We start from the raw sequence: 24941 nt of genomic DNA, 5'->3' as shown, positions 1-24941 counted from the left end.
AGAAACCCGTGAGTGGTGCCGACTTTTTTCACTTGGGAGATATTTATGGTATTAAGGGGGTAGACATAGATATATATTTTATTCATACCGCCTTAAAATATTGGGATCTAGAAACCCATTGCTTTAGACTAGGCTATGATGAAATTAGTCCTTTACCGAAAGAATTTGGTGTCATTCTAGGCTTCCCTTCTTTAGATCTTGCGGTTATTCCAAATGTGAGTGAATATTATTATAAAGACTTTGAGCGTTTCTTTAATCTTAAGGACAGGGATCTAAAAAATATCGTAGATGGGAATGTAGTTAATCTGAAAGAATTTGCACGCCATTATTTTGATAGACCACATTCCGAAAATTTTCAAGTTTATAAGAGGAGAGGTTTCCTGTTTTGCATGTTTAGCCAATATCTCCTCACTAGTGGTAATATTCGTGAGGGTCAAGCAATTTTAGTATCTATCATGGAACAAATTGAATAAGGGAGGAAGCCAATGCCTTTAATTGTTAGAGAAACTATGCTTAGTTTAGATGAATTAAAGAAAAAACCAAAAGCACCTCTTCGAGGCTCTCCAATTTTATTACAAGTAGGAAAATAATATTTTTAATTACAGAAATAAAAAATATATATTTTTGTATAGTAATACTAATTATTTGCATTCAATTTTTTGCAGATGTGGCTAATGGAGAGGCTAGAATTAATTAGTCCTCCTGACAATATTGACAAATATACACCAAATCGCTTTGTAAGGCGAAAGAAACGCTTTTCCATAAAGATGGGCCACCGGGAGTGGAGCAAAACTGTGATTTTGCCATCAAGTGGGTCATTCCTTGGTGGAAAATTGAGAAGATGGTTGGTATCAACAAACAACCCTTTTGCCGTCTTCCTAGCTTATCAAATTTGACCTTTTATTATCCCTGTAGGGTAAAAAGACAGTATGGCCTTGCTCAAATGATTCCTTCTGGTGATCTTCGTCGCCCTTATGAATTTTCTGTTTCACAAGACATGGAATGGTTTGATAATTATTGGAGTGGTAGGCCTTTATGGGAAGTTTTTACCAAAAACTATAGGGAATATTTCAAGCATCCCACACTTGAGCCCCACTGTGATCATACACTTAAGTATGGTGGCGTCCAAAGGGAAGGAAGCTAGAGTAAAAGTGTCGCCAACAAGTTTTAGGAACTTGTAAATCGTTCACAGGGTGAAGGTTACACCCCTTCACGATCCATGAGATCGCTAACTCCATAGGTCTGGAACCATGACTGGATATTAGGGGATGAAGGTACAAATCCAACCTAAAAGAGATTGAACCTGCCCTAATAATAGGCCTCTACTTTATTCTTCTCGTATTCATGTACACTTTCTGACTATCATACAATCAATAGATTAACCCTAAACCTGTTTAATCTATGTTGGTTGAATATTAATGTACAAACAAATCTATTATTGGCGATCACTTGAATTATAATCATATTAACCTAAACAAGATTATTAATTATCTTATTAAGCTTGGTTACAAGTACAAATTCCCTTTAATCCTACAAGAGAGGGCGTGATCAAGCAATAACAATAATATATATCAAGCAACATAATAACAACAATCATCAATCATAATAATCTCAATAAAGCATAATAATAATAGCAAGATCCTAGGCATGATACTAACAAGATTAATTACAAACCCTAGCATGTCACTGAATAATAAAGATCAAAGCTTTATCCCTAACATGATACTAACATGATAGAAGAGATAGGAAGCAACCATACATGATATTAAAAATCTTAGTTATTACCCTAAACATGATACTAGGAATCATAAGGACATCCTAACATGATACTAGGAATCAAAATAATTAAAGCATGATTTCTATATCAAAATAATAACAATTAAAATTACTTACTTCGATGCCTCGTATCTCTTTATAATAACAAAATACACGCGTTAGTAACTTCAAGGAAAATAAATTAAACAATTAAATCAAATAATTGAAATAGGGATTTGGGACCAAACCCTCAGAAATTTTCAACCTTTCACATCTAGGGTGAAGGCAACTTCGAACTTGGCTAGGTGTGTCTAGAACTTGTGAATGTGGAATTTTGTGAGAGGGAAGGTTTAGAAAAAGAAGAGAGAGATAAAGCTTCTAGCTTTTTTAGAGAGAGAATAGAGAGATGATGATTGTGAATTGTTGATGAAAACGGGGAGATACGACCCCTATTTATAGAAAAATAGTCCGGAAACGATAGAAAATACTTCAATTTCTATACGAAATGAAACTGGTATTTGTCGCCAGGGGACAGGCATCAGCGCCAGGCGACAGACATTAGCGCCAGGAGACAAACTCTGTCGTTTGGCGCTAATTAAAATATAAAACGCGCTTTGTACTCGAAATCCTCTTCATAATATAATTAAGCAGCAAATTCCGCGTTAAATAGTTAAAATCGAGTTTATCATAAAACACTTATTTTATTCCAAATAAAACTCTTTAAAATATAATTATCAATCCTAATTCCATTAGAATTTAAAAGAACCTTCTAGATATTATAGAAGATTAAAATCAATCTAATAACCTTAGGAATAATAATTAATAAGCCCTCCTCTAGATCATTGGGCCGCATATAAAATTCTTTTCGGGCCCAATTTAGTATTTAGGCCATAACTTCTTCATTATTTATCGGAATTGGGATTATAATATATCGTTGGAAAGCTCATTTTGAGCCTAATCCAACTACACTATTATTGGACCCTTATCATAGACCAAATTAAATTGGACTGGTTATTTTCATAAATAGAGTGAGAAAAAAAATGTTTTTAAAAACAGAAAGAGAGATATTTTAATGAAAACAACCACATCACTAGAATTTTCACACTTTCACCTCGTTCGATAATCAAATGACGTGAAAGGTATTCATCACTTGGTTTGGTTTTGGGGAGACACATTTGGGTGTCTACAGGTTTCCGTGATCTCAAATGTTTTAATCAAGCTCTTTTAGTAAAACAATTATGGAGGCTACAATCAAACCCAAATTCTTTGATCTCAAAAATTCTCAAGGCCCGTTACTTCAAACACTCGAATGTAATAGATGCTCAAACAGGTCATGACCCAAGCTACACTTAGCGAAGCATTTGGGGCATAAAGGGTTAGTTCCGAGATGGATTAGTTTGGAGAATTGTTGATGGGAGAGACATCAAGGCCTGGAAGGACTCATGATTGATAAAGGACAGCAAGCAATATATTTTACAGCAGCCTGATGGTCTGGGCGAAAATATGAAAGTGGACAAGCTGATGGTGGAGGGATATGTTGCGTGGGATGCTGGTAAAATTCTGGAGCTCGTTGGAAATGAAATGGCAGCCCTAATTCTTGTTATACCCTTGTCTACTCATACAAGCAAAGATATTGTGTTCTGGTGCTACACAAATAATGGTATTTTCTTTGTAAAATCCTGCTGCTGGCTTGCAAGAGGAGTAAGGGATGAAACGGGAGAGGTGGGAAGCAATGAGGACTGTTGGAAGTCGGTTTGGAATATTCAAGGGCCACCAAAGCTTATATAAACACTTCTTATGGGGGGTTGTTAAAGGAAATTTGGCTGTAAAGGCCTGACTTATGCAGAGACATATCACCAATGATGCGTCCTGCCAGATTTGTGGGGCTGAGAGTGAAACGATCATTCACTCTTTGTTTGACTGCTCGGCTGCTCAAGAAATATGGGATCATAGTGGTCTGTTGGAGTATTTGGTTGATGCTCCAACTGAGTCGTTCGTGGCTAGGTGGAACTGACTCTATGGTAAGGTGGAAGGGAAGGTGATTAGGCGTATGGCAGCTTTGATGTGGGCCGCTTGGCGTTGTAGGTGTAGGAGTTTATAGGTACTATAAAGCGGAAAATCATGAATCATATTCATAAAGCACCTAATCCTAAGATCGCATGAATAACACACAAGACAATAATCATACCTTTAAAGCGTGAATTCCACAAAGCTATTTGACAGGAAAATTAGGGAGAGAATAGAGCCCCAAGCGTTGCTCCTCTACTTAGTCCACGAGCTTTGAACGAGCCGTCAACCAATACTAGATTGGTCGAGTGAAAGGGAAGAACCACGATCACCACCTTTAATGGATTAACCGACCACCACAAACCACCACCACCACGAACCACTACACTGGCACCGAGGAAGGAGGAGAGAGCCGTGAGAGAGAGAGATTTTGAGGGGCTTAGTCTCGTGTTTGCTAAATCCGATTTTGATCTTACTGATCAATTGAATTCTTTCTAGCAAACCCTAAACACTTAGTCTATTTATAATTATATTATAATTATACTAAGTCACGAAGCCCAATAACCTCCATACTACTCCATGTAGCCGGCCATACTAGGGGATGAGGCCCATCATGGGCCTCGTCCTCGATCTAGGCCCTTTGTGTGACCTTATAGGATCCGTCCATGGGCTTTAGCCTATTTTACTAGCCCAAAGATTGTTAGTACCTCTAGCTATGATATAACGACGACCCAAATGTACGAACTTAATTATCTCCATAATTTGATCCATTTATATATCTAGTAATTGCACATGACGAAGACATAATTCCTTCAATATCTCACTTGTCTAAGACAAGTGTGCAATATTCAAATTCCTTAAGTCAATATGTGTCGATTTGATAATATGATTGCATCACATGTCGAGATCATATTAATCTACAAATCGTTTCTTGAAATCTGAGTTCGAATTACAAAACCAAATGATTACTGAGTAATACATTTGAACGCGATCACGTATTTTCTGAATTCTCCCTCTTCAAGCGGCCATGACATATTCCCTAATTTAATAGGTAGACTCAATCCAATCTTGTGAAAGCAAGGCTCCCACTCAACTTTTGAAATAACCAGGAAACACCCTTTATAATCTCCAGTTACAGGTAGACGTTTGAGTGCACCACAGTCATAACATCCATGTAATGAAATCAATGTTCCACTCATGTCAAAGGAATCCACTAATATATCCGGAAGCTCTATACTTGAACTTCAAAGTAGGTCAATAGTTTGATCACGCATCATTCATGCATATCCAAGTGATTGATCGAGCATCACTATGCCCCTATAGCCCATGAAACTACGCTATCCAATCAATCTTACATGCTAGTCCATTTATTGAAATCATTTGTGTCCACTTTAATGATTTCGAACTAGGAACTTAAATAATATATGAATTTTGTTCTCCTGTGGGGTTTCATTCACCAGGTCATCAACCTGATGAGCCCATCAATTCATAATTATTTTGGACATTTTATTTAATTTCCAAAACCATAATTAAATAAGAGAAATGAAATTTCTATTTTAAACATAATTCTGCAAATTGATGCATTCCTTATGTAATATGTCTCAAAACATACACAACTTAAAGTACATAACTTACTTCAATCCAGGGCTTTAATATGACTCTCATATCTTAGTCTATGGAAGGGGTTTAGTGATTTCTCACTCATAATAAGACTTTGCAGATCATAACATCCCGCAAGTCATTGATCTCATAAACGAGGTGATATCTCATATCTATTTGTTTGGATTTGTGACGTGACCCTGGTTCCTTTGTTTTTGGAAAAGGTGTCCTTTTATTCACAAGACAATTCGATCCAAACTTCCTCCTTAACTACTCTTACTGTAGCTAAATAAACATATTCTGACATTGAGTATGCAACAGCGTTGTGCTTTGGAATTTTCAAACTTACTGTATTTATCCATACAAACACAAAATTTATTTAGATCAACATCTAAAGTCATCTTGCCTGTTTAGAAAACTTGCATCCGTATAACCTTTTGACAACATGTTCACTTTTAACACCATAAAATAGAGAAATTCCTTTAGTCCTTCTCAAGTACTCAAGGATTTGCTCTTGGCAACTTTCAGCATGCTTATTCTTTATTTACTTGAAACCTGTTACACATGCACAAGTCATATGTAACATCTTTCTTTGTACATATCATGGCACATATAATGGACCCTTTTGCAAAAGCATGAGGTATACTATCCATACAACTCAACTCTACTAGCTTTTGAAAACACTGAGTTTTCTGAATGTAATACCATGAAACATGGGAAGATATCCTCTCTTAGAGTCTTGCTTCATGAACTTGTCAAGATCCTTATCAACATAAGTCTCTCGATGTTGTCCAATCATTCTTCAAGATTCACTTCGTGGATCTTGATTCCCAATATGTACTTAACATCTCCTAAGTTTTTCATATAGAAACAACTCCTTAACCACTACTTGACTTATTCAAGCATTGATATGTCATTTCATATGAACAGTATGTTATTTACATACAAGACTAAGAAGACCAATTGCTCCCACAAAACTTCTTGTCTCTACAAGATTCCTTTTCGTTCTTTTGAGGAAATCAAACTGTTTGATTGCCTAATCGAAACGAATGTTCCAACTCCCTGATGCTTACTTCAATCCATTAAATGAATTTCTGAAGTGTGCAAAACTTTCTAGGAATTCTGGATTTCAAAATTCTTAGGTTGTATCATATACATATCCTCCATCAAGAACATTTTGAGAAGGTGATTTCGATATCCAATGCTAAACTTCGTAATCGAAATCAGCAATTACTAGAAGAATCCAATTAGGCTTACGCATCTAATAGGTTTGACCCCATTTGTAAGACTATCATGGACTAACACATCTTTACAGACATGGAGTCCATTCTGGATTTCATGGCCTCAAGCCACTTCCAAAGTTGGCACTTACCCAAAGCTTGCTTGTAGGCTATGGGTTCTAACCATTCCAATAGGAAAATCTTAGAATCCACCTTTTCTCAAAATTTCAACAAACTGTTTGTTTTGATCCTAAGTAACCTACGATATGTATAAGCAACAATAGAATTATTCTCTTCAACTCTTTGAAGCCTTTTATTCAAGTGGGACGATAGAAGCCTCGCTAGTTGAATTAGCTTGCTTCGACATATGATTTATCAAATTAGCTGATTTCATACGCCCTCGTCTTTGATGTGGTGTTAACCACATCCATTTGTTTCACGCCTCGAATCTCACCGAGATCTAATTTTACTCCCACTTGGCTTTGTAGGAAGAGATTTCTTTCTATAAAGACACTATCGCGAGCAACAAACGCTTGTCATTTACGCGATTGTAGGAATAATACCTCTTAGTTTCCATGGGAAAACCCACGAAGAACTATTTACTTGATTTAGGGTGCATTATGTCATATTTTGCAAATATTTTACAATGATTCCATAACCCTTAATCTTGTTTTGAAAAGACAACTTTTGGAACATTTCCAATCATAACTTTTATCACGTCTCTTCAATTGCTTTGGTTGAGTTTGTGTTTAGTATAGTCGCAATTGTTGTTCTAATATGTATCCTCAAAATGATATTCGTAAATCATTAAAGCTAATCTAGGATTGAACCATGGCAAGCAAAGTTTGATTCCTTCTTTAAATATACAATTTAATTGTAGTGTTTCTGGATTGTGAATTAATTCAACAATTATTTTAGATGATCATTGATTTTGAGTTAAATATTTATCACAACAATCATATTGTGGTGTTAAATTGTTTATCTCAAATTGATTTTACATTTCATTTTGGAATTTTGAACGTTTCAATGATTCTAAGCTTTACTTCATTAAGTAATTATCGATATAGTTAATTAAATCGTTAGTAAAAGCAATGAAATAGTTAAATCTCTTGCTAATTCTTGAACTTATTGGTCTACATACATCATATGTATGAGTTCCAAAAGCTCATTAGCTTCTTCACCCTTTCATCTAAAAGGCGACTTGGTCATTTTACCTAAGCATGAATTTTAATTCTCAAATGATTCATAATCAAATAAGAATAAGAGTCCATCCAATTGTTACTTTGGATGTGCAAATTGGTTACGTGACCTATCCTTACTTTGTTGTAAGTAAGTATATTTTAAATCATCTAATCTTGCTTTTGTGATCTACTTTTATCAATGTCATAAAACAAAATAACTCATATCTAGCAAAATGAAAACAATTTATTACGTTAGTCATGGATCAACACTTGTCCATGCCAAGTAAAAACCGAAATCAGTATTCAACAAGAAAACCGAAATATTATCTCATCAAAACTAGAAATTGTTTTAAAATCATGATAAACTAATCAGAAAATAAAACTATGAACCTTTCTTGGTCACTCGAACACTTCTAGTGCACTTTTCAGCTCCATTTCCCATGCTAGCTTCACTTTTTTGCAGTCCTGTCCAACATTAATAATTTTAAACATTGCAACTTGGTATCACATACCTAAGTGAAAGTTAAAATGTTTATAACATAATACCTGAGGTTGATGCTCCATTCTTCTTGAGAAAATCAAGGTATTTCTAGCAGTTGCGCTTCCAATGCCCTTTCTTCTTGCAGTAAAAGCATTCACTTTCACTTGCAGCCTTGGGTTTTGGAGTCGCTTTAGGCTTTTCAGAAGCTTTAGCAACTGACTTACCCTTGCCCCTAGCCTTTTGCCCCTTCTTCTTGAACCCCTTTCCCTTTTGAACCATGAGAAACTCTTTCTTAGGTTCCTTAGGGATTTGCTTCTCAGCACTAACCAACAAGCATGTAACTCATTCATAGTCTTTGTAGCATCAGACATGTTAAAGTTCATGATAAATTGGTTGAAAGTTTCTGGAAGTGAGTAGAGAATGATGTATGTTGCCATCTCATCACTGTATTGGTGCCCCAGTTTTTCCATATTTTGACTAAGGCCTATCATTTTGAAAACATGATCATGAACTGTGGTACCCTTCTCCATCTTACAATCCAGAATCTCTCGATGGAGCTCGTACCTCTCAACTCTAGCTTGTTTCTTAAACAAAGCCTTGAGTTCTTGCATGATTGTATATGTATCCTGATCCTCAAAACGTTTTTGAAGACCAGGCTCCATGGTAGCAATCATTAGGCAAGTGATAGGCACAACCCTATCTAGTGCTTCCTTGTGCTTACGGACTTCTGTTGCAGTAGCATCCTCAGCCAAAGGTCTTGGCAATGGGGTGTCAATGATATCCTCTCTACTTTCAGATTTCAGAACAAGCTCTAGCATCCTTTCCCAAGTGGAAAAGTTTTCTCCTGTCAACCTATCCTTCTCAAGGAATGGTCGTAAATTGTAAATGTTGTTGTCACTGTGATTACGGCTACCCATCTATGTCAAATAAGGCAAAGTTTAATTATTATGTTTAATTTAATAATTAAAGTACCATAAATGAATTAATTTTGGTAACTTTAAAAGCACTTTATTCAATATTAATTGATCCCATTTGAATTTTAAGTGATTCCAAGCTAAGACCCTTTATTTGTGCAATAATTGACCGAACTTTGGCCCAACCATCAAATTTTCAAGGTGAGTAAACTCTGTACGATTACAACTCTTGACCGGACTCTGGACCACCGCCCTTCTTTCCCCTCCCTCTTGGACTGCCGGCCTTAAATTTTTTTTTTTTTTGTTTTTAATTTAATTAAAATAACTTTTATAAAAATTAAATTAAATCAGTCCGCAAATTAAAATTAAATCATCATTCAACTTTAAAATTAGGGTTTATCATAAAATTAATCCCAATTTAATTCTAACTCTTAAAATTAAATCGATGATCATACACAAAACATTTGTATGCATCAATCAATCCGATTAAAATTGTGAAACATAAAAAAATTCGAATTAAATCAAAATTAAGCACAAAAATCATATTTTAGGGCTATTAATTTCGAAAAATTCGAAAATTAGGGTTAGAGTTTTCCGAAAAATTCGAATGATCTAGGGCTAAAATTCGGTCCTCTTCATGGCTATTTTGAGCATAATTAAATCATATTCAATCAATTCCAAAAGTTTAATCACATTAAAAATAATAATTCAACCATAATTAAATTAATTTCTCCCCCTTAATTGATTATAAAATTAACATGGACTTCAAATAATCTTATTATTATAATCTAGCGCGTTCATGCAAGAGGCTAACTGATACCACTGTAGGAGTTTATATGCATAACACACAAGACGCATAATCATAACTTTGAAGCGTGAATTCCACGAAGCTATTTGACAAGCAAATCAGGGAGAGAATAAAGCCCCAAGCGTTGCTCATTTACTTAGTCCATGAGCTTCGAACGAGCCGTCCACCAATAATAGATTGGTCGAGTGAAAGGGAAGAATCACGATCACCACCTTCAATGGACTAACCGACCACCATGAACCACCACCACCACGAACCACCACACTGGCGTCGAGGAAGGAGGAGAGAGCCGTGAGAGAGAGAGATTTTGAGGGGCTTGGTCTCGTGTTTGCTAACTCCGGTTTTGATCTTACTGATCAATTGAATTCTATCTTGCAAACCCTAGACACTTAGTCTATTTATAATCTTATTATAATTAGACTAAGTCACGAAGCCCAATAACCTCCATACTACTCCATGTAGCCGACCATACTAGGGGATGAGGCCCATCATGGGCCTCGTCCTCTCGTGCTCGATCTAGGCCCTTTGTGTGACCTTATAGGATCCGTCTAAGTGGGCTTTGGCCTATTTTACTAACCCAAAGATCGTTAGTACCTCTAGCTATGATATAACGACGACCCAAATGTACGAACTTAATTATCTCCATAATTTGATCCATTTATATATCTAGTAATTGCACATGACGAAGACATAATTCCTTCAGTAGGAACCTCATTTTCTTTGAGAATGAGCGTCCGAATATTGTCATGCTTGTTGCAAGATATTGCAGGCTGGTGGAGGATTATATGGAGTACGCAAAGAAGGTGTTTTGCCCTGCCGCCCCAGCTACAATGGGAAGCAGCACTGTATGGAAATGCCCCCTCGAGGATGTATCAAGGCGAATGTTGATGCCCACGTTCCTGCAGTTGGCAAAGCTGGGCTTGGAGTAGTCTTTAGGGATGAAGATGGCAGATTGTATTGACAGCAACTAAGATGGCAGAGCTTGCTACCCCAGAGTGTGTCGAAGTCCAGGCAGTGAGATACGCCCTGTCCATTGCAAAGCGGTTTGGTTACACAAATCTTTGGATTGAGTTTGATGCTGTGAATATTATAAAAACCATCACTTCCGAGTCATATGGTCGATCCCCAATTCATGTCGTTTATGATGATATTAGATTAGATAGAGCTTGGTTTAATGTTTATCTTTTTTCTCATGCCAAAAGGAGTTGTAATACGGTAGCTCACCTTGTTGCAAGGGGAGATACAGGGGGAATGTTGAAGTTGTACGTCTTAGTTCTTTCCCACAAAGTATTGTAACGTTGGCGGAGTTGGACATCTCCCCTTAATTAATATATACTCTATCTTTCTTTCAAAAAATAAATAAATAAATAAATAAATAAAATTCAATTTAATTAACTCCTAATAAATTTAATTTATTTTCTAATTTTTAATTTTATTAATAATTTTAAATGAATTTCTTAAATTATTTTTTTTAAAAAAATCTAAATTAGAAAAATCATTTTTTAAAAATTTAATTTATTTTTTTTGAGTAAAACCGGATGGTGCCTTATATTATTAATTTATCCATAAGAATGTATGGAGCAACCTCACAAGGACTATGGTTCTCCCATACTTATTCAACACCAATAGGCACAACGCGGGCTAAATTATGAGCTAGAATATTGCCCTCCCGCTTAACATGGCACCACGAAATAGAATCAAACTTAGAGCTAGACCAAAGAATATCTTCAAGTAGAGCATCAAAATATGAGAAGAAAATTGTTCCCTTGCACAGTCTTCCAATGAGAATCTGACTATCCGATTCGAGCATAACATGTGACAAATTGTAGCGTTCAGCTAGTCTCAAGCCCATGGCTGCAGCCTTACATTCGGCAATCAAGGGAGGCCAGTACGCCCCAACCCTTTTAGCAGCTGCAAAGACAACATCTCCTTGCCAATCCCTCGCAACAACGCCCAAGCCAACCCTGCCATCATCCTTAACTGAAGCATCGCAATTAAGTTTAACAGGACCTGATGGGGGAGCTGACCATGTTTTGGGGCTGCTGCCATGCTTACTCGTGGCTGGCCTGTATATTTTCTTCGAGTAGGACAAACAGTCAACAGCCAGGCGTTTCACTCTCTCAATAATAGAAGGGTGGTAAGTGTCTATGCCTTTAAAGATCTTGTCATTCCTCCTATTCCAGATGTTCCATAGGAGGATTGCACCTCTACATTGCAGCTGAGATTTTTGCTTGCTCCAAGTCTCGAAAAAATCAATGAAGCTAAGGCACTGCAGTCACATTCCTTCCACAGCTCTCTCACTATGAAACAGTCAAAGAAGGCGTGGCGAACAGTTTCAGAGCAGCCAATACACCAAGGGCAATCATCTTCATTGGTCATGTGTCGGAACTTGAGGTAAGACTTGACTGGAAGCGTACCAGTGCATAATCTCAAGAGAAAATGTCTAACTTTGGGTGTAACTTCAAGCTTCCAGATGTCAACCCACGATTGATGGAAATTATCAAGGTTACATAATTTGCCTAACATATAAGTCGTCTTAACAAAGTACGTACCTCCCATCCATAGAGAAAGCCCAACAAGGGATGTCGGGAATGCCTCTAGAACTCAGGGGGATTGAAAGAATGCTGCGAGAGTTAGTTTCATTAAATAAAGCCATGATACGATCAACATCCCATTCCCGAATTTCGTGATTAATCAAATCACTAACCCGTTGCACCTCATCCGAAGGAGGAGAGGAGATGAACCTGCTTTCACCACTATATATTATAGGATTATTATAATATTTGTCGCAAAGTAGGATATATTTGTATATATTTGTGATATAGTTTGTATTCTTATCGTACTAGGTTTCCTAACAAGATTAGGACTAGTATTGTAACACTATATATATTATTCAATGGTACACACTCCAACTTAAGGATTTTTCCCCAAATCTAACATGGTATCACAGCCAAGATTTTTTAGGGTTCCACAAAATTAATTTTTTTCTAAAAAATCCGATCATTTTCTTTCTTCCGCAATCTCTAATCTCTCGTGGTAATTTCATCACCTAATATTGCTACCTTTTTGGTCCACTTTGCTGCTACATCAAGCCTTTTAATTAGCACTTTGGTTTACAGTAGCGTTTTTTTTTCGGTTTCTTAGCAATGGCCAAGGATGATGATCAACCTCCCACGCCTCCTCCTCCTCCTCCCTCAAACGACTACCACCCTGCCAACTCCATCAGCAATATCAGGAACGAGGTTCCAGAATTTCTTGACCGTGACAAAGGGAATTATGGTAGTTGGGTTGAACTCTTCGAGATTCATTGTCATTCCTGCAATGTTATCGATCATATAGATCCCAAATCACCTCGTCCTACGGACCTCACCTCGGCGCAGTGGAACCGCCTTGACTCAATTGTGAAAAAGTGGATTGATAATACAATTTCTGCAGACCTACGGAGCACGGTGTTGTACAAGAACGCTACGGCACAGGAAACTTGGGATAGGCTCGCTAATATATTCCAAGATAATGGTGAAATTCGTGCTATTTATCTTGAAAATCAATTTAACAATCTTTTTGTTGAAAATTTTCCGGATGTATCTTCCTACTATCAGAAATTGAAGGAATCAAAAGACCAACTAGCTAATGTCGGTCAGCCTGTGTCCGAAAGAACCTTGGTTCTTCGTCTCTGTGCCGGTTTAATTGACTCCGACTACGATGGGGTGGCTCAATCCATCACTCAAATTCGACCTCTTCCCGGGTTTGATGAAGCACGATCAAGAATCTTGCTAGAGGAGTCCAGCAAATCCGCCAAGGACAATTCTGGCCAGGCGTTTGTCGCTCAGGAAAACAACAACACCACCACCACCGCGACAGCCGCTCAGCATCAGCAGCAGTCGTCGCAAAAACAGGGCAGGGGTTGTGGTGGCGGTAGACGCAACACCAAAGGCCGGGGTGGAAAGTCCAAACCAAAGGGCAGGGGCCGTGGCCAGCAGCAGACCCAGCAGCAAGCCCAGGACCAATCCACCACTCCAAACTAATCTGGCCCAACGCAGCAGCAACTTTGGGCCAGCTTCCAGCAGTGGGCTCAGCAAGCCACATGGGCTAGGCCCCCTGCGCCATTCCTTGTTCAGCGACAATCGATCTTGGGCCAGCCCAAGTCTCAGTAGGCCTATGCAGCCCAATACGGTCAGCCCATGACCCCTACGGACTTGGCAGCTTCATTCTCAACAATGACTCTTCCAAATCCCGACAATCAGTGGTACGTGGATTCGGGTGCCACATCTCACATGACGAATAATGCTAGTAATCTCTTACCCCTGTTTAATTTAAGCACAAAAAATCATATTTTAGTTGGTAATGGTCATCGTATTCCAGTAACAGGTTATGGTCACAGCACCCTTTCCCATACTAAAACACCTCTTGCCCTTCGTGATGTCCTCCTAGCACCTAAACTCATAAAGAACCTTATTTCAGTTCGTAAATTTACCTCTGATAATTCTGTGTCTATTGAGTTTGATCCTTTTGGTTTTTCTGTGAAGGATCTTCGTACGGGGAACATAATAACGAGATGTGATAGTTCGGGAGACTTATATCCAGTCAAAACAACCAAGTCCACTCCGTCAACCTATCTTGCTACCTCTCTCAGTGCTATTTCTCCATCCACTTGGAATAGTCGTCTAGGACACCCTAGAGCTCATATTTTTAGCTATCTTAAGTCTAAAAATCATATTTATTGTAATAAGGAGCAAGAATCCACTTTTTGCAATTCATGTCAATTAGGAAAACATACTCGTCTCCCCTTTGATAATTCTAATAATACTACTATTTATGCTTTTGATATTATACATGCCGATTTATGGACATCTCCTATTCGTAGTGCTCAAGGTCACAAATATTATCTAGTTTTATTAGATGATCATACTCATTTTGTGTGGACAATTCCTCTAAGATACAAGTCACAAGCTTTTCAATCATTTATCAATTTCCGAAAATATGTTGAAACCCAATTTGAACGTCAAATTAAATGTTTTCAATGTGATCATGGTAGGGAATTTGACAATGACCCTTTTAAGCAAAAATGTATTAACCATGGACTGCATTTCTGTTTTCTTGTCCACACACATCCTCACAAAATGGCAAAGCCGAGCGCATGATTCGCACACTTAATAATATTAAGCGTACAATTCTTTTTCATGCGTCTCTTCCCCCTTCGTATTGGTTTTATGCTCTTGAAACGGCCACTTATATTCTAAATATTTTGCCAACAAAAGCCCTTAAAAACAATACTCCTGCTTTTGCCTTGTTTGGAAAAACTCCTTCGTATGGTCATATCCGTGTTTTTGGGTGTCTCTGTTTTCCTAATTTGTCTACAACAGCTCCACATAAATTAGCTCCTCGATCAAAACCGTGTGTTTTCTTGGGTTATCCTATTGATCATAGAGGGTATAGGTGTCTTGATCTCACCACAAATAAAATAATCATATCGCGTCATGTCACTTTTGATGAAGCGACTTTCCCATTCCGAAATCTAGCTAAATTTCGTAACCAAGATTATGATTTTTTATGTGATGATGATCCCCCACCTCACTTGTTGCATCCCACAGCCCACAATCTGCAACAAGCAACACACCCTCCTTCACCACAAAACAGCCCACACCATTTTTCACCTCCTGGCAGCCCACAAATGACCAGCCCACAAAGCTCCCAACTCAGCAGCCCACACTCCAAATCACCCCACACTCCAAATCCGCTCACACCGCACCTCTCACCCACCAACTAGCCCACTCCGCAGCATGGCTGCGGCAGCCCAGCGCCAGCCGCGAGTGGGCTGCGGACCCCACTGCCCACGCCACCTCCGGACAGCAGCCCAGCCACGCATAGTCCAGCCTATACACCGCCACCTTTGCGTGGCATTCCACCCATACAACCCACTCAGCCACCACATCCCTCATCCCGTGTCACCCGTAGTCAACGGGGTATATTTAAGCTAAACCCGAAATATTGTAACCTCACCGTTCAACCTTTGGGTCCCCCTCACCATAAATCACCACTTCCAAAGTCCTATAAACAAGCTTTAAATGACCATAATTGGAATGCGGCGATGCATGATGAATGTAGTGCTTTAATTAAAACAGGGACATGGGAATTGGTACCTAGGCCTGCGGGGGTGAATATTGTTAATTGTATGTGGCTTTTTAAGCATAAATACAAATCTAATGGTGACCTTGAAAGGCATAAAGCTCGTCTTGTATGTGATGGCAGGTCGCAGGAAGTTGGTGTGGATTGTGATGAGACTTTCAGTCCGGTAGTTAAACCGGCCACTATTCGTACTGTTCTCAGCTTAGCTTTGGCTAAAAAGTGGTCGATACATCAATTAGATGTCAAAAATGCCTTTTTACATGGTGACTTACAAGAAACTGTTTATATGCATCAACCTCCGGGTTTTCTTGATCAGAGAACACCCACTTATGTCTGTCGACTTCGCAAGGCTCTCTATGGTTTGAAGTAAGCTCCCAGAGCTTGGTATCAACGCTTCGCGAATTTTCTCATTAAGTTGGGTTTTGTCATTTCTAAGAGTGACACCTCTCTCTTTACTTTCCGGCAGGGTGATGATATGGCATATTTGCTTCTTTATGTTGATGATATTATATTAGCTACCTCATCTGGCAGGTTGCGTGCAGGGATCATATCTCAGTTACAAACTGAGTTTCCTATGACTGATTTGGGCCCACTGAGTTATTTTTTAGGGATTGTAGTGACTCGCACCCCTTCTTATTTGCTACTTTCACAGGAAAAGTATGCACATGAGATTTTAGAGCGTGCAGGTATGGGCTCATGTAAACCTGCAGCCACTCCAGTTGACACTAAGTCAAAACTTAGTGCAGATGCAGGACCACCGTTTTGGGATCCTACATTGTATCGCAGTTTAGCAGGTGCTCTTCACTATTTCATCTTCACTAGGCCAGATATAGCCTATGCGGTACAACAGGTGTGTCTATTTATGCATGATCCCCGGGAACCTCACTATGAGGCATTGAAACGCATTCTGCGTTATGTTCAGGGTACCATTGATCACGGCTTACATTTATATCCGACTGTTTCTCATCGACTTATTACTTACACTGACGCTGACTGGGGAGGTTGTCCCGATACCCGACGTTCCACATCGGGCTATTGTTGTTTCCTTGGGGACAACCTCGTTTCTTGGTCATCTAAGCGTCAGCATACTTTGTCTGAGTCGAGTTCAGAAGAAGAATATCGAGGCGTCACAAATGTTGTCTCAGAGGCATGTTGGCTTCGTAATCTTTTACTTGAGTTACATTGTCCTCTACGGCAGGCTACTATTGTTTATTGTGATAATGTCAGTGCAATCTACCTTTCTGGCAACCCGGTACAACACCAACGCACCAAACATGTGGAGATGGATATACATTTTGTTCGAGAAAAGGTTGCTTTGGGAGAAGTTCGGGTTCTGCATGTTCCTTCTAGATATCAGTTTGTAGACATTTTCACTAAAGGCCTACCACGAGATTTATTTCTGGATTTTAGGTCCATTCTTAGCGTACGCCCTCCTCCCGCTACGACTGCGGGGGTGTGATAGATATTATAGGATTATTATAATATTTGTCGCAGAGTAGGATATATTTGTATATATTTGTGATATACTTTGTATTCTTGTCGTACTAGGTTTCCTAACAAGATTAGAACTAGTATTGTAACACTATATATATTTTCAATGGTACACACTCCAACCCAAAGAGTTTTCCCGAAATCTAATAGGTCTTGCCAAATGCTTACATTAGTTCCATCCCCAATTCTCCACAAAAGTCCCTCATTAATCAAGGACTTAGATGACCAAATGCTTCTCCAAGAGAAGCTGCCCGACCATCCCAAGTTTGAGTCTAGGAAGCGGCCTTTAGCATAGTACAATTTAAATTGAATTCCTAAAAATAAGTAAATTAATTTTAACATTAAAATATAATTTTAAAAGCATTAAATCATAATCATCCAATTTTAAAAATTATAATAGTTACTTTTCAAATTACTAATGTAGAATTTTTATACATAATACCTTTTAAAATGCTTGAGCCACTCAAAATAGAAATGGAAAAGGTGAAGAGGGATAGGAAGTGGAAAATTTAAAACGTTATTGGTAATGTCATTCAAATCAAATGTGAAGGCAATCTTTCATTAGAAAATTACTTTTTTTTAGGACATTAGAAAATTACTTTATACAATAATAAAGAATGAACCCCATAACAAAAAAATAATAAAGATTGAAGTCGTTTGCACCCCCCTAAAAAATCAATGAACGAAGTCGTTCATATGAACGTGTGATAGAGGACTTTATTTTTATTTTTTTTAAAATTATGTATATAGAGATTATATACGCTTTCAATTCAACCTATTGTTGTTACAGGAAAGCACGTCAAATCATTAACTTTATACTGTCTACATGTTTAAATAAATCAAACATTTTCTTTTTTTCAGTGGTGTTGATAAATAAATAACTTTTTTTTAGTAACTTCTCTCCATTTATAATAATTCTCTTTATTTTTTAATAATACTATATTAAATCCCAATCAATACATGGTTGTTATAATTATAATGACAATAAATTTTACCAAAAAAGTGATACTCATATAAAATATTACGAATAGATTCAATATTAAAAAATATGAAATATTATATAATATGTTTCAGAAAATAATTAAACATGTAATACATAAAACTCCTTGAAAGTCAAAACGTTTCAATTATTTAAACACGGAGGGAGCGTGATTGTTTTTTGGTTTTTATTTTTCTGTTTTTGTTGAAAATAAGAAATCAGAAAGGAAAAAGAAAAAAGTAGTTTCCAGTAGTAGTATGTTGTTAGTTTTTTAAATTATCATGATTTTATTAGGTTTTAGCCAATTTTTAATATATAACATGATTTATATCATATGATTTTATAAAACTAAAATTTAAAAACTATAGCAATACCTATTAACTCAATCAGTAAAAGGTTGAAGTCGGATTATGGTATGGGTATTATCTCCCTCTTCAGCTCTTCTCCAATGTTAGATATCTTAGTTTTATAAATGAAAAGGTGTTCTTAAAAATGTCTATGTGTCATGTATACCCCTTCTTGTATCAGTATCATGCCACGTCACCATTCAACAACCTTTAGCATCACATCACTTCAGCATGCATTCGACAATCTTTATCCGTGAGATTATAAACTAAAAACGCATATGAAGAGGTTTGAACACCAGAACTCACTAAATGAAAACCACATGTGTTACCATCTTAGAATGCAAAATTAAAACAAAAAAAAAATCCAAAATAATTTATAATTTATGATTTTCATTGTATTATAATATACCCACAATAAATTAATATATATTTACAAATTATTTAAACTGTTCAATATAAGTAAACAAACTATTCAAAGTGTCACCCGGAGAAAATATCCAATCACATGTTAGTTCCACTTTAAAAGGACAGTACATGAGATTTGAACTCGTGAATTTGCCACTTTGGTTGTTGATACCTATTTTAGAGGACCATTAAAGTAAGGGTTGAAATCCAAAAATTGTATTTATAGTTTATCAAATACGTTATAGATATAAACTAGTTGTTGGCCAATGCCCCGGATCTAATGTAATACATACAAGTATGAGATTAAAGATAAAATCACAATAATTTAAATTTCATAGATATAATTATGATACATTGAAAATAGTTTGCAAAGAATCACATTAGTCTCTAATTAATGATTTGGATGATCCCACAACTTTTATAAGACGTGAGTTTAATGTTATTGGATTGAGCTTTGATGTTTACATCAATTTTTTGGGCTTAAGAGAAATTTTTTTTTTTTTTTTTTTCATAACATAAATGAGTAAGTATGACGTACTTGTGCAACAATTAGTGATTGTGATTTTTGAGTCATATTAGTAATCAATTTCATATTAGTTACGGGTATTACCAAACGAAAATAATTTTTAATTAGGTATTGTCTTATTGAGTTGGGTTGACTTTTGTGTGATCTTGGCCAATTATTGCCTTCCATCCCCTTGCCTATAGTAGCAAACTATTAAATTAACAAATTGAAATGATCCCTCTCATAGTCTCATGCATACTCACAACAACATGCTTGATTCTTGATGCTTTCAATTATAATGAATATAGTATATACGAAGTATACTATAATCACAATCAACCCCAGGCCACAAATTCTATAAAAAGAAAGTTCTAACTTAACATTATTTGTCCAATAATCTCCATTAATAAGCATTAAGCAAGCTTAAAGAAAATACTAGCTTAGTATTAATGGCTTTAACATCAGGGCAAAACCCCATGCTGTATGCATCCCATACCCGCTGCAGGGTCACATAAACCCAATGCTACAGCTAGCCAAGATCCTCCACTCTAGAGGCTTCCACATTACATTCGTAAACACCGAGTATAATCACAATCGTCTACTGCGATCACAGGGGCCTGAGGCCCTTGCTGATCGCCCATCATTTTGTTTTAGAACCATACCGGATGGTTTGCCCCCTACTGATGCTGATTCTTCATAGGATGTCCCTTCGCTGTGCGCCTCCACCGAGACCAACTGCCTCGGACCCTTCAAGGAGCTCATCGCCCGCCTCAATGAGGCAGGCGATGTGCCTCCTGTGAGCTGTATTGTTGCAGATGGTGCCATGTCTTTTACGGTTGATGCAGCTGTTGAGTTTGGTATTCCTGATGTTTTGTTTTGGACTACTAGTGCTTGTGGTTTTTTGGGTTATGTTCAGTACCAAAAGCTTATTGACTTGGAACTTTTTCCTTTCAAAGGTAATGTAATAATGGATTTCTTCATTCACTAATTTCTCATCATTTTTTTTTATTTTTTTTCTTTTTTGTGTTTAATCCTATGTTGGTAGCTTTAGAGATACGTGCAATGCATAATACCTCCGTTTATTTCATATTATTTGCAATACTTGACAAGTGTGGGTAGAATATATCAAATCATTGTAAATAATACAGTATGAAGCGGAGGTAGTATGTTTTAATTTTGTTAGATCTACGTGTGTACATTGTATAGTATATAGGAATGAAATGCACATAACTATATTAGATAGAGACCAAACTTGACATTAACAATTTGAAAATTTTATTTTTTTAATGGCTTTTTCCATTAAATAGCCCATATTTATGAGAAAATAAAAGTTTATTACCTTGATAAACAAAATATGTTTATCAAATGATAAAACTATAAATAAATCAATAATTATGGGGCTTATATTTATTAAAAAGTTGAAAAATATAACATGTTGCCTAGGTAAAATTTTGTCATTTGATAAATAATTTTTTTTTTTTTTAATAAAATGGCATGGCATTATATTAATGAAGATCCAATTCCGCCAAAGTTTGAATTGATGAATTGGGGCAAGTTTTGTTTATCAAGAAGATAAATTTGGGCTTCCTCCATATTAATTCAAAACATAATATAAAAAGTCAAGCTCACATCTAGATTTAAGTTTGAATTGAATTGAATGAGAAAAATTAGGTGATGCACCATTTTTACAAATAAATTTGTTATATTGTCACAATTACAAAATTATTGGACTTAATTTGGATATTAATTAATACAATAACAAATTTTCAAATTATAAAAAGGAATAGTGAAATAGATGACCAAAAATTTTAACTAAATAAAATAAAGTGATGACATCACATATATTTTAGTGGGGAAAATTTTCTACCACAACTTAACATGTGTACAATTAGAAGAAGAGATGATATTAGTGGTTGTTATTTTAGTAATAGTTATAGATAGATTGACAATACTCTTCATTACTCACAATGTATATTTAAAGTATTTTTAATTGTTGTATTTTCTTTTTAAAAAAAATAAAATAAAATAAAATAAAATAAATAAATATTAAATTTAAAGGGTAAAAATATGTTACATGTCTAGACTCTGACCCGAGTATGATTTCGAATTTGTGGATACATTCCATTGTAGAAAATGAATTTGGACTAGATCTTGTTTGAGTGTTTGACCCATTATTCCATTAATTAGTATCTATACTTCTATAGTTATTGTAGCTAATAAGTGTGTATCGTATATATTTATTACTTATTTGAACTTATATGAACATATCTTACCTTATTAAATTTATTTTAGTTGTAAATTAAACTTGGATAACCCTTACGAAAAGTTATTTTTCTGAATTGAACTTCTCCATATTGGTCCGTTCATTATTGACCCGCTATTAAGTCGTGATGGCCCAATCTGTTATTGACCCTAAAAAATATGACCCACTTTGACTCAATCGGCACCAACTTTGATCTGACCTGACCTGCCCAATAATTAGGTTAACCTGGGAGCAATCAATCAACTAGGTAGTTCTATATTCATGATCTCTCACAAAAGTCAAAAGTGACTGAAAAGTCCACATGCAAACCCCAAGATATAGATAGGTGTTTCATTATTTTTAGCCCTTCCCTAATTCTTGTTTGATTTTGTAAGTGTTGTATGATTTTAATTATTAAAAATTAATGTCCTTTTGAATTTCTTTCAAACAATATACAAGTGATTGAAAAGTCCACATGCAAACCCCAAAATTATGTGATGCATGCTAGAGTACATTAAAATTTTCACCTTGTGCAAGTTGCTGTCATTTGCTTTAATTACTACTCCGTAAAATTAGAATTGCTTATTAGCTACACAGGATCCGATCCTAATACTAATGAAGTAATGAATGACAATAGACTCTAGTACACTACCTATTGTTAGATGGGAACTAATTAATCACTTTGTGTATGTTAATTTAATTAAGCTTCATCATTCGAAATCGTCTAATTTAGTGTGTGACAATTTTAGGGGGTTGTTATTTGTCGCTCCCATTTTACCGGGTAACGCTCCCCTTTTTTCTTGAAATTCCAATTTTACCCCTAATATATAAATACGGTTTTTCCTCCCCAACCAACATTTCTCACAACAATAATATCAACATATTAATAATAATAATAATAATAATAATAATAATAATAATAATATTAATAATAATAATAATTAAACATATTACTAATAATCATATTAATACAACAAAATTACATTAATTATCAAATACTAAATCACAACAATAATCACAAGACATATGTTGATAAACGTACTTAACAATTTAAAAAATAAAAAAAATAAAAAAAAAAAAAATTTGGGACATCCGCCTAAAATTTCCGGATGTCCCTAGGTACATCCGCCTAAAATTTCCGGATGTGCCTAGGTACATCCGCCTGAAATTTCCGGATGTACCATGGAACATCCGGATTTTTTAGGCGGATCCCAACTTCCGCTTGAAATTTCCGGATGTTCCATGGTACATCCGGAAATTTTAGGCGGATGTCCTACTTACCGAAAATAAAAAAAAAAAATACTTACAGAATGATCCGACGCATTCTCCGGCGTACGTATGTTCCACTCGCCGTCCATGACCCAAGACCCGTCGGAAAATTTAACGATTTTTGAAAATAGAAATTTTAGGTGGTCGTGGGGACCGATTTGGTTGCAAGGTCGTGGGGACCGATTTGGTTGCAAGGTCGTGGGGACCGATTTTGGGAAGCTCGGGACAACAATGTCGTGAAGTAAGGGTACCGTTTCATGTATGGTGTCCAAATGGGGAACAAGTTCATTTTTATAACCCATATTGCATAAAGGGCATAGTGGTAATTTCAAGAAAAAAAGGGAGCGTTACCTGGTAAAATGGGAGCGACAAATAGCAGTTGAGCAATTTTAAATTATGTAGATGAAAACTTCGCTACAAATGGAGACCTTCAAACAATCTTAGATTGGGTACCCGCAATGAAGGAAATCCGAATGCAAGATCTCCCAAATTTTATAAGAACTACAGATCCTAATGACTTTATGGTCAATTACATTCCACGGCTAATTAGCAAGATAAAACAAGGATCCGCGATCATTTTTAATACGTATGATGTGTTAGAACACGATGTTCTTGAAGCTCTCTCCTTAGATTTCCCTTCCCTTTACACTGTCGGTCCATTGGAACTCCTCGAATCCATTGAAGATTGCAATGATGGTGAAACGAAAGCAATATCTACGAGTTTATGGAAAGAGGACACATGTTGCCTCGAATGGCTTGACTCCTATGAGCCTAACTCCGTTGTTTATGTGAATTTTGGAAGTGTTACTGTTATGACTAATGATCAATTAATAGAATTTGCTTGGGGACTTGCTGATAGTAACAAACCCTTCCTTTGGATTACTCGGCCTGATTTAGTCATCGGAGATTCAGCTGTTCTCCCACCAGAGTTTTTAGAAAACACGAAAGATAGGGGACTTGTTACAAGTTGGTGTGATCAAAAGCAAGTGATGACTCACCCCGCTATTGGAGGGTTTTTGACTCATTGTGGATGGAACTCGACAATAGAGACTTTAATCAATGGGGTGCCTACTGTGTGTTGGCCTTTCTTCGCTGAGCAACAGACTAATTGTTGGTTTTCTTGGAACGATTGGGGGATTGGGATGGAGATCGATGCGAATGTGAAGAGGAGTGAAGTTGAGAGGCAAGTGAGAGGATTGATGGAGGGAGAGAAAGGGAAGGAGATGAAGGAAAAGGTGATGAAGTGGAAAAGACTAGCTCATGAGGCTGTTACTGCTCCAAATGGATCTTCTTACAATAATTTGGACAAGGTTATCAATGTCCTTCAATCTTCACAATAGAAATTTGATTGAACTCTACAACTTGATGTTAAAGGACTTTTATTGAAGAATTTGAATTACTAGCATTTGTATGTATTTCTGTCTAGTGTGTATTGATTACATAACACACAATTTGAAGCGTTCATTTGATCTAAAAGAATTGTGACAATAATACCTTATAAGTTGTTCGTCCAAATTTTGTTTTCTTATTTTAAGATCAGAAAGTACAAATTTCTATCGTTGATAAACAAAAACTGGGGCAGATTCTTTGAAGATACTAGTAGTATGAATGT

The 24941-nt window shown here is 36.5% G+C and overlaps 1 protein-coding gene and 1 pseudogene across 1 annotated transcript; one reads left to right on the top strand and one right to left on the bottom strand.

Annotated features, from left to right (window-relative positions):
- Window positions 1–11577: 11577 nt before the first annotated feature.
- LOC145584305 (uncharacterized) lies at window positions 11578–12337 on the bottom strand. The gene is made up of 2 exons (XM_081641172.1): window positions 12297–12337; window positions 11578–12139 (listed from the first exon to the last, which is right to left on the bottom strand). Exons 1-2 carry the CDS (start codon window positions 12335–12337, stop codon window positions 11578–11580), a joined length of 603 nt encoding a protein of 200 aa, XP_081497298.1.
- A 1845-nt stretch (window positions 12338–14182) lies between these two features.
- LOC145584304 (7-deoxyloganetin glucosyltransferase-like) lies at window positions 14183–24688 on the top strand (annotated as a pseudogene).
- Window positions 24689–24941: the final 253 nt, after the last annotated feature.

The sequence above is a fragment of the Chenopodium album genome, chromosome 16 (genome assembly GCF_948465745.1).
Source record: "Chenopodium album chromosome 16, dcCheAlbu1.1, whole genome shotgun sequence".
Lineage (NCBI taxonomy): Eukaryota > Viridiplantae > Streptophyta > Magnoliopsida > Caryophyllales > Amaranthaceae > Chenopodium > Chenopodium album.
This window is presented reverse-complemented; position numbering and strand designations above follow the sequence as displayed.

Excerpts from the sequence above, each read along its gene's own strand:
- LOC145584305 (XM_081641172.1), bottom strand. The coding sequence starts at position 12,337 with ATGAAGATGATTGCCCTTGGTGTATTGGCTGCTCTGAAACT. Across the intron at positions 12,140-12,296 it reads GTATTGGCTGCTCTGAAACT|GAGGAATGACAAGATCTTTA; the intron begins GTTCGCCACGCC and ends CATCTGGAATAG.